The sequence below is a fragment of the Thalia democratica genome, chromosome 6, assembly GCF_965202585.1.
Source record: "Thalia democratica chromosome 6, ktThaDemo2.hap1.1, whole genome shotgun sequence".
NCBI lineage: Eukaryota > Metazoa > Chordata > Thaliacea > Salpida > Salpidae > Thalia > Thalia democratica.
Genome location: NC_139170.1, coordinates 44,306,785 through 44,325,168, shown reverse-complemented (window position 1 = coordinate 44,325,168; position 18,384 = coordinate 44,306,785). Strand labels below are relative to the sequence as shown.

The 18,384-nt window shown below is 26.8% G+C and overlaps 2 protein-coding genes across 2 annotated transcripts; both read left to right on the top strand.

Annotated features, from left to right (window-relative positions):
- Positions 1–2,621: 2,621 nt before the first annotated feature.
- LOC145839120 (uncharacterized) lies at positions 2,622–8,023 on the top strand. The gene is made up of 6 exons (XM_082946730.1): positions 2,622–2,682; positions 3,817–3,988; positions 6,064–6,224; positions 6,482–6,598; positions 7,084–7,146; positions 7,353–8,023. Exons 1-6 carry the CDS (start codon positions 2,622–2,624, stop codon positions 8,021–8,023), a joined length of 1,245 nt encoding a protein of 414 aa, XP_082802856.1.
- Positions 8,024–15,964: 7,941 nt separating this feature from the next.
- Positions 15,965–16,792, top strand: LOC145839119 (chymotrypsin-C-like). The gene has a single exon (XM_082946729.1). The coding sequence runs from the start codon at positions 15,965–15,967 to the stop codon at positions 16,790–16,792; it is 828 nt and encodes a 275-aa protein (XP_082802855.1).
- Positions 16,793–18,384: the final 1,592 nt, after the last annotated feature.

Below are 18,384 nucleotides of genomic sequence, written 5' to 3'. Positions count from 1 at the left end.
AAATTAATACATTACATAGGGTTTGTTGTTAACATCAAAGAAGTTTAAACAAAAGATATCGGATTAGTCGTTAAGCTAGAAGATTATAAAACTTCAGACTAATGTCAAGTTGGTTCTAACTTAACGTGCTAGTTGTTATTGTTCAAATGTGATTGCAGCTTATTAGATTAACATCAATTAAGATAGAAATAAGTTGTTTAGCTATTTACGATTAAAAATAAAGATTTAAGTTATACTGATTTAGAATTTTCTGTTCCTTAAATACATGGTAAATGGAAATGTAATACAAGCAAAAAGTTACTTTTTAAAACTTGTACAACTTTCTTTTACTACTGTAAAAAGTTATTCAATAAAACTAAAAATGTCGTTTAAATGTATTAAAATATTTTCATCAGTAATTGAAATCGAATTTGAGTAAGACACAATTTACTTTTGTTCGTTTTGTTAGTCCTAGAAAAAGTTCAACAACAATTATTTTTTAAGATTTATTAGAACTAATTTTAATATACAACAAATGAACTTTTTATTTAGTTAGAAATTTTTAATGCAAATTTTATGCTTAACCATTAGAATTTAAACAATCAGATAAAAACAACAGCTACCGTTTAAGATTTTCACAAAATTTTTAAAACTTTAATAATGGCTCAACAAAATGTGTTTAAAAAGGTGTGTGACTTCGGTTAGACCTTTTTAGTACAAAATAATTTGTTTTATGTTGCTGAAGCATACTAATAACTTTACATGGTTTTCTAATGCTTTTAGTTTCGCTACAGTGCGATTTGTTTGTATCTTGTTACTTTTTTTTTTACTTTCGGAAAACACCAAATATCCTTCCTATTATTTATTGATGTTAGTCAAGTGAAAGTTTTCATTAAGCTGTCTTAATTTTTTATTCTTAAATACTTTCAAAGTACTACTGTTGTTTTTAGCACATGGTTAAAAAATTATAAAAAAAAATTACAAAATTTTAAAGTTTAAAAATAAAAGTATTTAATTAAGCAATCTTAAATATTCACTTTAGTGCACATCACACATAATGGTAAAACAAGTTATTAAAATTTTGCTTACAAGTATCTAAAAAAGGTTTGTAGTAGATTAAAACTTTTTACACAGTTTTTAAGTTTATTTTCTATTTTAACAATAGAAAAAAAAAATTGAAGTTTGATTCATCAACAGTTTCCCGTTGAACTTTAGTTACAGTGTAGCACTAAAACTTTGTTAAATAATTTTAAACAAATACGTATTTAGCTGAACAAACTTCGCAGCTCACATACTGTTTACAGTGTTGTTGTTTTTAATAAGCTAAGTATTTAGCTGAGGTTCATTGTTGATTGAGATATTCAAAAACTTAAACAGCCGCGAGCAATCAGAGTTTAATAAAATTATTGAAATATTTACACCTTTTTGTTTTGATAAGCAGGCAGTGCAGAAAAAAAAAGAGTTTAATCTGTTCGACTTTGATCACAGCAAGCATTAAGGATTGTAATCAGTATAAATCATTTTTTATTGCAAGGTGTTTCAATTAATTTTTTAAAACAAATATTTATCAAAAAAAAAATTTTTATACATAAAACAAGTCTTTTTCAACAACACATATATATTTCAACAATTTTCTTCAGTGTGATTACAATTGTAACAAGGTAAAACAAATTTTAAACTTATATAGCCTTTTTAATTATATGAGAAATTATCAATCAATTAACAAAAAAACCCTAAACTGTAACAAAAAAAATTAAAAACAACAAGGAAAACGTAATTAACTGTAACAATTTAAAACAAAACAAAATTAGTCTAATTTAAACAAGGATAATGAGTAATCAAATTCTCTTTGTTTGCATAATTCTGGCTTGTTTAAGTGAATATAAATAGCTTCTATTTTAATTAAATCAAAAATGTTCGTGCAACTTCTTAAAACTTTGAACTTTGTCTCACTGTAATTATTACCACATTTAGGATTTTTTACTAAATTTGTTTAAAAAAGAGATTGATTAAAAAACTTACATTTTTATTTTAGGACACACAAAGTTTTTCGCTATAAGTTATAAAAGGTATAAAATTGAAAAGTTCATTTTTAGTAGAATGTAATATCAACATTTTGGTTTTAGGTTTCATTAATTTTACCTTAAATACTACTTAATTTAAGAACTATATTTGGTGTTTAATTACTTATACAAATGTTATTAATTTATCTTTTGATAGTACGTTAGTTTAATTAAAGTAATAAATAATATCTTGTTTGTATAAAAAAGTTTTTTTAAAGCTTCAATTTCGCATACTGTATGCTAGAAAAGGTATTCATTATCATTTATAATTATTAAAACACTATTAGCTGAACTTAGTAGTGAAACAACATAACTTACTTTTTTGGTAACTATAGTTTGGAAATGAACGTTTTAAAAAGTAAAAACTTCAAGCTAAAATCAATACTTATACTAAAATTTGCTGTTTAAGCACTTTGATGTTTGGCACAAGTTTGTGATTTTTTTTTTACTTGTGTTTATATACTAGTTAAAAACAAAAACACATTTTAACTTGTTTAGTAGTATTTCCTTGAGTTTTATTTAACGCAAAAGAATTCAGTTTTATTTTTACAGACTTTTACATTCATTATGAGTTTAATAATGTTTTCCATTGTCTGGATATACATATCCACTTTCATTTTGGAATCATTTCCATATAAAGGTTAGTTACTTCATTAGTACTTACACTTTTATTTAATTTTGACACAAAAGTATTAAGGTAAAAATGTATGAAAATTTTGGTACTACTCATTCTAAGTAGTTAATTTTGAAATGTTTAACATAGCATTAAATACGCAATTTGCATACTTTAATCACAAATAAAATTTTATTGTTGGTTTATCATTAACTATTCAGTATTTAAAAAAGTTTTTCTCGTTAATTTTATAAATTAGATTTCTAGGTTAATATTACTAAGCTTTGACAGTTAATGTATTATAGCAAATTAGTCTGTCGTTTAAAACTACTACTAAGTATGTAGAAACTTTTAAAGATTGTTTCAAGTTAAACAAAACCTTATTGTTTTATTATAACAACATTTACTGATATAAAACTAAAAGTCAAGACTTTTTAAACTCCAAAACATTTATCACATCAACTATGCAGTATTAGCTAACAAAATAAAATTTAATTTATAAACAAACAGTTGCTACTTTTAAATATTAATGTTAATAAGAAAGTTAACTTGGCCTTTTATGATATAGAAAATTAACCAATTCATGTAGAAGAACATAGTTTTGTTTAGTTTAAAAACATATAAAATTAACCATACAAATTTATCAGGATTTAAAACTATTAAATTAAACTATTTTCTACTTGAGCTTACTTTAAATTAAATTCCATAAAAAAACCTACACTTAACAACTTATTTTACTTTAGGAATTTATTTAATAATATATAATTCTTTTTAATTTTGCACCAGTAACTTTTCAAAAAAGTTTCAAACTTAAAAACAATGCAGTAGTACAATGCATTTTTAAGGTTAAGTTATCAATTACTTAATGAGGTGAATCAAGTAAAACTTTTTGTAAAACTCAAATCACAATAATGACAGCCTACATTGCATTTTGTGATATTCAACTTATGCTAAACACTTAATCAGCTGTTGAAAGTTAAATCTTTGATAAATACATAAAGTTAAATACCGTAAACAGCATCTTATAAAATAACACGTTTGTATCTTATTTCAATTTTTTTAATTAATAAACCTAGACTTATTTTAATAAATTAAGAATTTTTGTATACGTTTCTGAAGTTTCTAGCCAACAATGAAGGAAAACACTTATTTTTCTCACAGCGGGGAATTTTCCCTCAGATGAGGCACATTCGCGCAAAAGGAGGTCCATGTTGGGTTTCCACACCGCCATCAAGTGTTACAATTGGAAAGTGGACGTTCTGGCCAGTTACGCCACCTACGGCTGCTTTTGCGGCCCCAGCGGTGACGGAATACCCATCGATGAAACTGACAAGTTTGTTTGTATAAATAAAGTTTAAAAAGTTTAATTTATAATTAACAAGTGTTTTTTTTAAAGAACTTAACATTGTAGTATTTTTGAGTTTGTTATGTTTTTTATTTTAGTACGCTCGTTCTAACTAGTTTTATATTGTACTTAAAGTATAATTTACACTGTTACAGTTTTTACTAAACTTAAAAAATTAATTAATATTTTTTATCAAAATATTAATGTCTTTAATTAACTAAGCATTACTATTCATTTTTAAATCTTTAATTGTAAGTTTGTAAGTGAAGCATATTTTAATTTTAGATAAGCAAAACTTTATATCAGTGTTTAACTTTGTTCAAAAAAGTTCTTAGATTACTTGTTAAAAGAATCCCCTTTATAAGCTAAATATAGTTAAAGTCTAACGTTTTCAATACAATAAACTTACTTAGTAACTTTATTTATTATTCAAATTTTAATCTACTGATTTTTTTATGTCATAAGTTAACAGAACGTAATTTTAAAATTATTTTAGAAAGTATTTAAGGTAGACAGCTAAAATATAATTTAGATTTATTTGATTTTAAAGATTTATTTTCTGTTGAAAAGTTACTAACTCGTTTTTCTTTTTGTCAAAAAAAGTTCAAATTATCACTCTAACGTTGAGCTCTGTGAAGTAGATATTTTAAAAAAATGAGCACTTTATCAAAAGTTTAATGCATAGTTTATTGTTAAATAGCTTGACTTAAACTTGAAAAAAGCAAAAAATTTGCTTGTAGCTTAAATCGAATGCACAGTTCACAGTTAGGGCTTGCAGATATGATTACGGTAATAAAAAAAATGGTAATTGATTTTTAAGCTAGTAATAGCGAATTATTAAACCATCAGCTCAAAGCGTCGCGTGGGTTCGAAATCTACATTTATAAAATTGCATTGTTGTGCTAATAACGCGTAAAATTGTACTTTAGAACTTTTAATAAAATAAATACTGATGAAACAAACTCGTGCGTAATATATTAACTTTGAGGCTCACAAACAGATTAAAAAAAGACTGATCGTTTGTTTTTAAGATTATCGGTAAAGCTTGGTAATGTTGCTTTTATTAAACATTTTATTTAATTCTGAATAAATTTAACTATCTTAAACTGTTTGATGTTAAAACTAAACGAAAAACTTAACAGAACTTGAAACGACCTTGTATACTTTTTTAAATCGTTTGATTTTTTATGTTATTTTATGCTTTAATCTTACAAAGTTTGACTAAAAAATGGTTTTAAGCCAATCTAAACCGAAATAAAAAGTTGTTTCCAGCATTTAACTAAATGCTAAGTTAAGACATTTGTAAAGTTTGATACAGTTTACAGACATGTTTTAGGTTTATTTGTTTGTTTGTTTTTTATCTGTAATTAAATTTGTTTCAAAGTTATTTAGAGTTATATAAAATGAACCACAATCAAGCAATGCATACTCAAATGCAGTTTCTTAACTTAAAACAATGTTTTTTTATAATACTACATTTACAAGCAAATTTCATAACATATTAACTTGATAGAAATTATAAAATCTAGTTTTAAACCTTAATGTACAAATAATCTAGCTAAAACTGTTTAACAACTATAAGTGCGCAAAAAATATTACTATAAAGTTATTTAAAAGTGCTCATATAACTAGTTTTATCGTAGTTAACGTTCAGAAAAACATTTATAGATAAAAATTTTAGGAATAAAATTTATTATAATTTCCATAATTTTAAAACTATGAAGAATAATTTTATGTGCGTAAAAAACTATTAAAAAAAATTTTATCACAAAAAAGTCTAACAAAAGAGTATTTTTATTATGTTTTATATATTATGTTTAAATTAAATTAAAAATAGTTATTCTAAACAGAAAAAGCTTTTTTATAGTATCAATGCAAAGCAAAACAAAATGCAACCCACTATAACCTCAGAACATTTTGAAAATCACACAGTTGTCAAACTTTTAATATGTTAACTATAACTGATAAAACATAACTAAAAACATTAACAGTCAGACAACAAGTTGCGGTGCTTTTATAAAACAAAAAAATGAAATTGTCAAAAATTGAAAAAAACACTACAGTTGTTGCAAGACCCATGACGCTTGTTACGCAAGAGCGAACACGGAAAAGCGCGAACCAAGCGGGTTGTGGGGCAGGTTCGTCAACTACATCCACGAAAAAACATCCAACATGCTGGTCGGATACCAAAACGAATGCACCAACGGAACCATCCTCTGCCAAAGTTTGTTGTTTTCAAAAGTCCGACTTATTTATGGTTGAATTAAAACAATTAAAACAACTTCCCACATATTTTTAGCTTAGTAGGTTATTTAACTTTTAAATTAAAAAGCATATATATGTATACTTTTTAATCTACATACTTTACAAACATTGTTCTTTTACAACTGCAGTCGCAATAAACTTATTTTAAACAGTTTTACTTAGTTTAACGTTAGCATGCTTTGCTTTGTTCAAAATTGTCAATTTATTTTCACACAGCTGACGACACTCATGCCAAGGCATTGTGTAATTGCGATAGAAACGCTGCTATTTGTTTTGCTAAAAACTATCACACTTTCAGGCCTCAGTTTCTAAACTTATCCACTGAAACTTATTGTTAGTTTACTCTTTTGGTATTTTGTAATGTCTGTAGAGCATTTTTGCTAAACTCAGCACTAACGTTGTTGTACTACTATTTAAATATAACTTTACAATTAACTTTATAACTTTATAAAAAATCATTATTTACGAAACAAATACATACAAATTGTTTTCATTTTTGTAAAATCCGTAATGGAAGCTTTTTATAAAAGCAGTTAGTTTTTAGAAAGTTGTTGTAGCTACTTCAAACAAAAAAATAAAGTTTAAAAAGTTAACATTTATAGTGAAACTCGTATGGAGATTACAAACAAAACGTAAATAAATTCAAAACTGAACTATTCATAAAAATAGTTTGTGACGCAAACTTTAATGTATTTTTTATAATTTTCGTTAATTTGAAGTAAACATACAAACTGTATAGAATTAAAGTAATTTGAAAACAACTAACTTATGTTATAGTTTATAAACTACAACTTAAATAACAATATATATTTTTAAAGGCTATGGCACTGTCAATAGATCAAAATTGGATTATACCGTTCCTGAACATATCAAGCAACAGAGTAAGTTTTTTTTTTTATTTTTTTACAAAATACAAACATAATTTGTTGTAATAGTTAGCTGCTGTTACCTAAAAGTTTTGAAAACTTATCAGTTATAAAAGGTTTTAAAAATGTGAAAACTAATTTACAACTTAAGAGTTGTTCAATAAAAATATCTTGCTTAGCTATTAAGTAGTTATCTAGTATGTTTAAGCATTTTTTTTCAGAAATATTCATCACTGCTGAAGGTGTGCTGATTGAGAATAGCAATTCTACAACTAAAAACTATTCAAAATCAACTATAGTGCCTGAAGTGTTGAACAAAACAAAGTTTACAACAAGTAAGGCTGATCACACTGCAGTAACGAGAAAAGGTGACAGTAAGGCTAAACAGACTAAAGTCAACCCGACAGTCACCACAAGTCTACATACTATTGGAATTAATAACACTTTTTCAAAAGACCGAACTTCACAAGTCGTAACAGCTAGTGCAGTTTCAAATACTTTAATAGTAACTACCAAGAATAGAAAAGTACTCAATGGCTTAGGTTCCAAAAAAAACCTTGATAAAAACAAAACTAAAGTAAAAAGCACCTCAAAAGATTTGATTCCAACTCAGATGTTGACAACTGTTGAAAATGCAGATAAAAACAGAGAAACAAACGTTGACACCTCAACAAGTGAGAACGAACTGGGCACACCTCGTGAAAAGTACTCAAGAAACTTCATATACATGGTCGTCACCTTGCTCGTCTTCTGCTTGTGCTGCTGCTACTTCTTCGTGTGGAGGTATTCCAAGCTGCCCCTCTTCCCACACAAAAATCATCCCGACTTCACCAAAGGAGTTTTGACCGAAAAACCGCCGATTGAAAGTTCGTACGAAGAAATAAAGGTGTAACTGGAAGATGGAAGGTGTGTAGCGGCTGTATTAAAGGTGTGATGGGAGTTTTATGAAACGGTGGAGTTGTTGTTTTCGTTGAAACAATGAGAAAAGCTGTAGGATAATTATAAGTAGTAGTAAAGGGGCCATGAGGCCTAAATTTGAAAATTACACTAGATATTTTGAGTTTAGGATTAAGATCAAAAAAAATTTCTTAGGTTTATATAATGGTATTTTTCTAAGAAATCTTGACAGAGGAGGCCATATATTTTTTATTTCCTTAAAGGCGGAATAAAAGTTTCAGTAAACCATTATGTCGAAAAAACTGATTTAAGTGATCGGCTTTTAAAAGGTCACAGGACAAGATATATTCTTAAAACTTAAATATTTTATATAATTATTTGAACTGCATATCAAAAAGTATTAAATAAATAAAAAATATATTTATTTTATTGTCTTAATAATAATATTATACTATTTTTTTTTTCAAATAATAGAATCGAGTTAATATCTAATGAAAATGATACTTGTTTTGTTATTGAGTTTACTACTATTTTCTATAAATGCTTTTAACAAAATACTTTTTTTTTAAATGATGCAATTGTCTACTAAAATCTTTAAGCATTTGTTTATTAGAATGTGAGCTATAAATAATATTTTCAAGTCAATTACATTTAATTTTATTTTCTAATTTTTTTAATAAACAGTGGCCCTTTAAATGTGCTTAATTTTCATATAAGTATTAACTTATAGAAAAACATTTTTCAAATGTTTTTATTGCTTTAAGTTAATGTCGTACCAATCCTAACTGTTAAATTGTTTTTTAAATTTTTATTTTCCTGCTTTACTATATAATTTATTTTATTTTTATGATTTTATTAGTTATAGCTTTTACTCCTTTTTTAGTGTTAAAATTTTCTATACGAAAGTATTAATTTTATCCAAATCAAAATGTTTCAGTTTATTATACCATTTAATTTTTTATAAATAATCTTTTTAAATCAAATTTTTTTTGTTCTAAATAGTAACACAATTCTAAACTAAATCATAAAAACTTTTTTTTAGTAAAACATAACAAGTTTTAATATTTCTGAGTTATTTTCAAAAATACTCATTTAGCCATACTCGGTTTTGATTTTAACTTAGTTTCTGTAAAAAACACAATTAATCATTTTTCAGTATTAAAAGAATATACAACGTATTTTTATATAAAATTTTATTAAATAAATTTAACTACATTTTTTACATTTTTTACATATTTAGTCATTTTGTTACATTTATTTTAGAATCATAATTTGATAATCCGGTGAAACTCAAAACTGTCTGAATTATTTAACAAATATTTATTATTAATTAAAATTAATTTCAATTGATTCAGTTATGGACCAAAATATATGCGATCAACAACAAAAGTAAAGTTCTTTTTTTCATAGAAAATCAAACTATTTTTCAGTGGTATATAGATCTGTTGTTGTAAATAAATAATTTGAGTTAGCTTCAAAATAAACCAGTTGAATCCGAAATTACTGCACTTCGTATAAAGTTAAAATATTACTTAAAGTTAAAATACTGTTGATAAATAAGTTGTTATAACACGCAGAAACTGGTCGCAAAGGTTCAGGGTTGTGTAGCTAAACACTGTGTTAGCAGAAAAACCAAATATTTAACAAGAAAATTTTTAGTAAAAAAACATGTAACTTTATCCTAAAAATATATCTCAGAAAACTCGTACGTGAAAATACTTTTCAAATAGCAAAATAAAACGTCATGTTTAACCTTAATTATTTTTACTGATATTGGAACATAAGTGACTAGTATATTAAAATAAGTTATACAAGACAAACACTTTCAAAAACACTAAATATATTACGATCAATTCTCTTTAGTAGAGTACAATGACAACAAATAATAAGATTTTACACACCTATATAATACACAAGTAATCAAGCAATCATAAAGTAATCAAGAGATTAATAAAAGACAAAAGCGATCAGTAAAAGTTAATTAAAGTTCTGAGGAAAAAACTTTTCCCACTTAATAATTCTATTTTTTTTTAAACTAAAAATGTTTAAGTTAAAGTAAAAAAAAAGAAGTATTGTAAGTTCTAAAATCCAATTAAGAACAATTTTATTTTACTAAATGGTTTTTGTTTCTTTTTTTTTATAATTTTCGTCTTTTAGTGTTCAATTTGTAAAAGTAATACATTTTTTTTCTGTCTTAGTCTGCTATTGTTACTTCAGTTTTTGTTTATAGTTGTTTTACAAAAGTAAAAGTAGTCTTATGTAAAATTTATTTTGTTATTTTCATAACAATTTATAAAATTGTGCTTTAAAATCAAAACTTCTTTAAAGAAACATTTATATTTTCAGCCTATCAATTTCAATGATGAATCCTTAATGACTTCAAAACTAATAAAAGAGATTTATACTCCTGTAACAATATATTATTATTTAAAACCTCTAGATAAAAAAAGAATAAACTACATAAAAAAAACCTTTTTTGCTAACATTAATTTGAAGCATTTTATTTACAGCTCTCATAGTACTAGTTTCATAAATCTAAAAACGTAACTATTTTATTTGTAAATAAAAATGTTTATGTAAACTTTTTTACTATTTTTTTAAAGCTCTTCAAAATTTAGGACTTATGATGTAGAATATTATGTTGTGTGTGCTGTGTATTATTTTTGTTTTTTCGTTTTAAAACCTTCAAAAGAAAAATCATATGAGTATTTTTTAACTTTCTAGTTAATAAAACGACTAAATATATTACAGATTAAAAGTAAGGTTAATTATATTAATAGATTATTATATACATACGAGTTCATATTTTGATTATTTATCATATACGAGTTTTGCTACTCAATATGACACTATTCTTGTTGTACATTAAACTTTGAACCTCAAGACTACATTTATCTGATAAATAGTGAATTATAAATAAGTAAATATTACAATGGGTGTCAAAAAGACAAACACAGTAAAAGTTAATAAGTAAAGTTGAACGAACAGTAAAGCCTAGTTAATTTGTAGACGTTTGTAAGTCAAATAGTTTAACAAACAGTTTTAAAAATACAGTTGTCTAGTTTAACTAATTTTAGAAGTTTGGTTTACAAGACTTAAAGATGATTTATCAAATATAAATTTTACAACCAGAAAAACTGGATATTGTTTATACAATAGATTTATTTTCATCTAATAAAAATGTCGTATGTATATTAGCTGACAATCAAAATCTAATTAACATAAAAATTTAGGACTTGACTTCTTAAAACATAGTTGCTTCTAAGACCATTCAAACCAAAAAAAATGTTATGTAAACAAATTTCTGACATCGTTTTTATAAGCGCTAATGACCGCTTAAGTACTCAAACTCTTCATAAAAGTTTTTCGGTGATTAACCAGTTCTAAATAAACAAATTATTTTAAGTTCATATTTAAAAACGCTTTAAAATTTGAAATAAAATTATTTACACGTAGTTTGTTTTAGAAAAAAAAATTTTTTTTATTCCAAGTATATATGTACTAATTACTTAAAAATAGTATAAAATTGTATTCCGTTATAAAAAGCAATATTATAAATATTTAACATGAGTTTATAAGTAATATATATTGTTATATAGATCTTAGATAATCTAAAAACTATATTTTGGTAATTTAAAGCTAGTCATGGTAAGTTGTTTTGTTTCTGAAATTTATCGAAAAGTTATACTTTTTTATTAAAATAAACTTAATATTTAGTTAAAATGCCAAGTTAATTCGTGTTTCACAACATTTAAAGTAAGTTGCAATAACATAAACATTTGAACTTTCTGTGTATACACTTAGTATAATTTTTGTTTCTTTAAACATTAGCCAAAATTTAAAAGAAAACAATATTACAAACAGATGTTAGAGAAGGGGCTCTTGCTTATTTTGTTATTGTTCAAGTATGCAGTAGTAGGAAATATATTTTAATATGATAAAACAGGTAAGAACACAAAAATCTCCTACCTTTTTGTTGAGTAAAAAGTATTTTTAAATTATATTACTAAAATATTTATTGAAAAGTTTTGATCTCTTTTTTAAATCCACTATATTAAGCGATCAAATGTTAAGAGATTTCAAAAACTTCAATCTAAACTTTTATCACGTTTACAACTCCAGTGAATCGCATAAACAAAATTAAAAGGAAAAAATAACTGTCGAACATGATCTGAAAAAACACTATTAACTTCTATCATTGTTGAGAACTAATTCGATTTAATAAATGTGGACCAACAAAATATATCATTTTTTTGACAACTTATCGTATTTAAGCTGAAAAACTGGATTAAATTAAACGGCATACATTTATTAATATTACACTCAAAAAGAAAACAGTTGACATAACGTTTTGTACTTTATTTGCGTAGTTCAAAAATAGGATAGGCAATGTACCGAAACCGTCATTTAAGGTTTATATTTTTAACGTATGTTGAAAATAATAATACTCATATACACTCTTTTTACCATTGGTACCACATTTGTTTTTCTTCGTTTAAAGTTTAATCTGTTTTTATAAGTACATCGTAAAAAAAAAATAAAAAAATAAAAAATACCATGTAAATGTTTTTATTTTATTTGCGTTAATGAGATTTGATTTCAGAAATTCTGATACTTTTAATTCTAAATGCGGAATATATATATACAGTAAAACGTGCGATTAGAAAATAACGAACTTTGATAAACTTTTTAAACCTTTGGTCAAATCGAAAAGTTAAAACACGAAAGTATTTGTAACAACTCATGTTCTTAGTGCTTTAAATTAATATTTAAGTCGTTTTATTATTATCAGTGGTTTGTTACAAAACATAATGGAAAATTTGAAACACGAAAATGTTTGTAACAAACCATGTTCTTAGTGTTTTTAGTATTTTTAGTTAATAATTAAGTCGATTGATTATTATTAGTGGTTTGTTATGAAAGTTTTGAAACAAATTCAAAAGAACGTTTTTAACCCGCAAAACTGTCGGGTTTTATTTGTTTTTTTTTTGAGAATATTTACAGTCAATCAGTAGCGTCGCGTGATATTTTTCTTAGGTGGTGCAGAAAAAAAAATCCGAGTTGAAGGTGATCGATTTGCCCTTACTTGAGTTGTCTCTGCTCGAGTTGCCTCTGCTAGAGTTGCTTCTTCTCGAGTTGCTTTTGATCGAGTTGCTTCTTCACGAGTTGCCTATTCTCGAATTGCTTCTTTTGAGTTGCTTCTTCTCTAGTTGCCTCTTCTCGAGTTGCCTCTTCTCGAGTTGATTCTTCTCTAGTTGCCTCTTCTCGAGTTGCTTCTTCTCTAGTTGCCTCTTCTCGAGTTGCCTCTTCTCGAGTTGCCTCTTCTCGAAGTGCTTCTTCTCGAGTTGCCTCTGCTTGAAATGCTTTTGCTCGAGTTGCCTCTGCTTGAATCGCCTGTGCTCTGCTTAGATTTGCTTTTATTTTTTGTTTACAACAACTTGTGGAATGATACTTAAACCTCTACTGTTTCATGGAATTTTCAACTTCGATTAGTTACCGCAAGATATTGATTCTGCGGTAATTCCTGAAGAAAATTTGCTGTTTTGAGTTCATTTGCGGCAGTCAGCTAAGAGTTTGCGGCAGTGAAGTGAGCAAAATGGTCGTTTTCTTAATTGGAGTTTAATAAGAGATTTTGTTATAAAAAATAACGAAAACGTTAAAGATACTTAATTTTTTCTTACAAAGTATTAAAGTGGTGCAATTGCGGCAGTGCAACACCCCACGCGACGCCCCTGCAGTCAATTACTGTGAAAAACAGACAATGTTGGAAATATTTAAGTTTATTATTGACAAAATTCACATAGGGCATACTATAAAAACTTTAACTAATACTAGATTTCAGAACAACTTATAGTTATAATATATTAGAGATAATCTTTTATAAAGTTTAAAAAAGGGTAAACTCTGTGATAAACATACTTATATATCATTTATATGTAGTAAAAAAAATTAAAAAGTTTGTTTTTATGTAAATAATTTATTAAATATAACCACAGTAGAATTCACTAAATGATTAAGTTGAAAATTTACAGGCAAAATTAAAAGTTGAAATATATACATTTTGTAAATCCTTTTTTAGTCAAAAAGTAAAACTTCATTGTCAAGCCTGGAAAATACTACAGTAAAATAAGACTTTTGCAAATCTTATTATGTGTGTATAAAATTTTGATTGGAAACTCACCAATATTTGTATTTTGACTCAGTGTTTGTTCATAACAATTTATTTTTTAAAAGACTTACGTCGTAAAATTCATTTAGGTGGATACAGATAGTTAACAAGGTGAGAAGTTTCAAACACTGTATTGTGGTGCATTGATGTTGTTATTTCATAGAACTGTTCAGTTTATTGATATATTGAAACCACTAAATTAGTTAATAACTATTTTATTGAACTATATTAACGTTTCAATATACTCGAAGTACCAGTTTGAAAGTAATTTTTATTTAACAATAACGGAATAATGGTTACATTGAATCTCTAACTGTAAAGTCTTTATTAGTTTTTTGTCATACTTGGTTTATTTTAAAACTACTTAACAAAAAGTTAATAATTAGAATTTGCTAATCAATAGATTTTTACACAAAATAAACCATTTCAGTCAAAAACTATTTTTTTTCTCGTTTTTTAATATGTTCTTTATTCAATGCAATAATAGTTATTTTTATTCTATTGAAATATATACAGCCACTAAATTTTTCAGAAAATACTACAAAACCGGTATTAAGTTTATTTATTTTCTAAAGTTATTAATCAGAACAATATTTTTTATCCTTTAAACACGCAACTTAGCATTATACTAAAAATTGAAACACTTATTACTAAAACACAAATGTTCTCATTTTAGAATTATTTCTTAACTGCGAAAATTTATGTTTTTTTGAAAGATAAGCAAAAGTTTAAAAGAATGTTTATTCACAAGTTTTTGAAGTAAAAATTAACGCAATGTGTTGAGTTGCAATTCACAACGTGTTTTCGAATCAAAAATTTCCCACGGATGTCCCATTACTGATACAACAAAAACTTAAAATCACTTGTCATCTTGTTCGTGGCAGTGTATTAGTTCTCATGAAAGTTAGTTGTGAATAAGAAGTTATGTCGATTTGTGCTGAAATCGCTAATTGTCCCAGCTTTGTAAATAAGAGTACACTTATTTAATATTTAAATTTAAAATATTGCTTTAACAAACTACATTATAAAAAGTTCTTCTGGTAATTTTATGACCTCAACTTTAGTAAATATAAAAGTAAAAACGTCTAAGCCTATAAGTAATGCATTTAGATAAGTTTTTGAAGTAAAATCTAACACAATTAGACTCCTGAGCTAAATAGCACTGATTACTAGTGTTCCGTTTTTGCTTATTTAATTACGTGTTGAATTGAATATTGTTTAAATGTTATTTTCTTAAATTATTTAAAAGTATTAACGGCGCGCGGAAAATGTTTTCTAAACAGTACGGCCCGAGAAACTAAAGAATAATTTTTATTTATAGAAAAAACAGGCCCGCGTTTTATTAAAGGCTACGACTAGATCTTTTTCTTGTATGTTTACAAAAGTTGAGCTTTTTCTAATCAGTAGAACTTTTTCTGATGCAAGTTATGTTAAATTGTTTAACTTTCTTTACATGATATACTTTTTGTGTAATTTCTCTGTTTCTTCAATGTATAAACTAACGAAAATAAGGGTACGAAGTCATTTAAATATTGGGAACTTTTTTGGAAATTTATTGCAATTAATGGCTTTAAAAAGGCTCCAATAAAGATGCCTCACAAAAGATACTCTATAAAAAATCCTATCCTTCTTCGGTGTTCAAATAAAATTTATACAATCAACAAACTACAAATGTTTACAGCAACCTACGTCATAATGCTTCCAAAAAATAAGTATAAAAGTAGAAATACACAAAAATATTTCTTTATAACTTGACAGTTGTTTGAAATGAAGCTTCTGGTTTTAATTCTGTTCCACTTGCTTTTTCAAGCTTGCAGTGGGCAGATGTTTGGAGGCGAGGTGGCCGCGCAGGGGCAGTTTCCGTTCGCGGTCCAAATCCACAGGGAAAACTGCATCGGCGACCGTTGCGATTGCGGCGGAAGCATCATCGGAGCCCAGTGGGTTTTAACAGCGGCCCACTGCGTCAGGGAGAACGGGAGGAACCGCAGAGTCGGCATCGTGGCGGCAGACGTCTACAAGAAGCGACAGGAGCCGAGTAGCAGGAACAGGGTGGAAATCGAGCCTGATCACGTGCAAGTCCACGCTCACAGTAAATACGAAAGAAAAATGAAGTGGTATGATGCTGCCTTGCTCTTCATCACGAAGCCTTTCAACAGCTCCCACGTCAACATCATCAGGTTTGGATCGTCGGATGGACTCAAAATCGGACACCGATGCACGCTGATGGGCTGGGGAAGAACTAGAGTTAATTTTAGGACGGAACGTCAGTCTGAAGATTCGAAAGTTCTCAGATACGGAGAGCTGAAAGTGCCGCATATATTCGAGGAAGCCATTTTCTTCAACAATCTGAGAAGGGACGGCAGCCGTGTCCGACCGCTGAAAGGAGACTCCGGCAGCCCGCTGGTCTGCCACAATGGGGACGGGAAGCAGAAGTTGTTCGGGTGGTACAAGGGCGGAAATATTGAGGACAATCTCGCGATGTACGTGAGGCTGGAGTTCTTCAAAAAGTGGATCGACGATAAGATAAAAGAAGTTTCAGGAACAGAAGAAGTTCAGAACGTAAATCACACGGAAAATATTCCTTTTTTTGACTAGCAAAGCCTAGGGCTTATTGTAATAGCGGTAGTCGCGACTGCAAACAATAAATAAGAAAGTATAATGGTGAATAATTTTGTTTTCAGTGTTGTAGTTGAGGAGTAAAGGCTATACTTGTGTTTCAAACAGAACTTAAATATTACTATTAGTTTCGATATGAAAATTTATTTTAAAAGTATAAAAAAATACTTTTTAACACGGTTTAAACTGTTACATTGTTCAAAAAAGACGCGTAGTATTATTTTAATCGTTTTATGTACTTTTATATTGAAACATATTTTTTAAGTAAGTAGTTTTTTATTTTGAAACCTGATCTTAAAAAGTTGTAAAATTGATAAAACAGCTTGAAACATTTTTTTTCTAATTCATTCAAACTTTTAAAATTAACTAGTTTGGTTAGATAACAACAACTTTCAAAATATATTCTTTATAGTATTATCGCATTTTTATATCAAGTAAGAACTTTCAGAATAAAATAAAACTAACCAAACATGCGTCCACTAATCGCTTCTAAATACTGTAGTAGCTTTGCTTGCAGCTATATTTATTGGTTTATTGCGTAATTTTAACTAAATAAAACTCAGAATAAAAATTACAGACTGAAGCTACCAAAGCAGTAACTTAAAGATCAGGGGTCGGCAGCCTTTTGTAATTCGCGAGCCAATTTTACTACAAATTATTGCTCGCGGGCCGCAGTTATTAAAAAATAATTGTAATAATAAGTATAAAAATACTTTTCTAAATTTGTTTTAACAAAATAAGCAATAATAAATCATTATCAACTAGTTTTTATTGAAATAAGATACTCATTCTAATTTTTTATTACAAAACCTAATTTAATGGTTTTAAGAAAGTATGTTATTTGATAAATTTTGCCTCGCGGGCCGCAGTTTGCCGACCCCTCTTATAGATCAAGTAAATATTATTTTGGTAGCAGAAACATGTTTAGGTTGCTTAAAAAGCCATTGATCAATCTTTATCGACTAATTGTTTCAAACTCATTTTATAAAAACTTATACTTTTGTTTCCACTCTAATATAAAACTGAACCAAAAGAACAGAACTAAACCGCCTAAATATCATATTATCATGTTACTTTCGACGGTAAAATACTTATGCTAACTACTAATTTAAAAACAAATACAGCTAACTAAAAAACTTTTTAAATAGAGTTATCTTTACTAATATTTCATTAAACTAATGGAAATGTAGTACTTGTTATTTTTAAGTAAAACTTTAAAAGGTACTTTGAAAGTTAATTGATCTGCAAAAACTTTTAATTCAAGTTGTTTATAATTTGCCCATAAATGAATTAAGATTAAAAAAAGTTTTTAAAAACTACTAACATTATATGCAACAATTTTCTTTAAATTTGTATTCACTTGTACGCCTATAAGTTAACCTGTAACAATTTTTAGTATTTCTTAATTTTTTATTAAGTAATTTTTATACTTTAGACTTATATGCGTTGAAGCATTTTTAAATTGAAATGGAGTATGGAATTCAAAAATCATTCTCAGAAGAATTTAAAGTAAATTGCAGTAAACATTAAACACACGAGTTTAAATATTCATGTGGAACTTAGATTTTGTG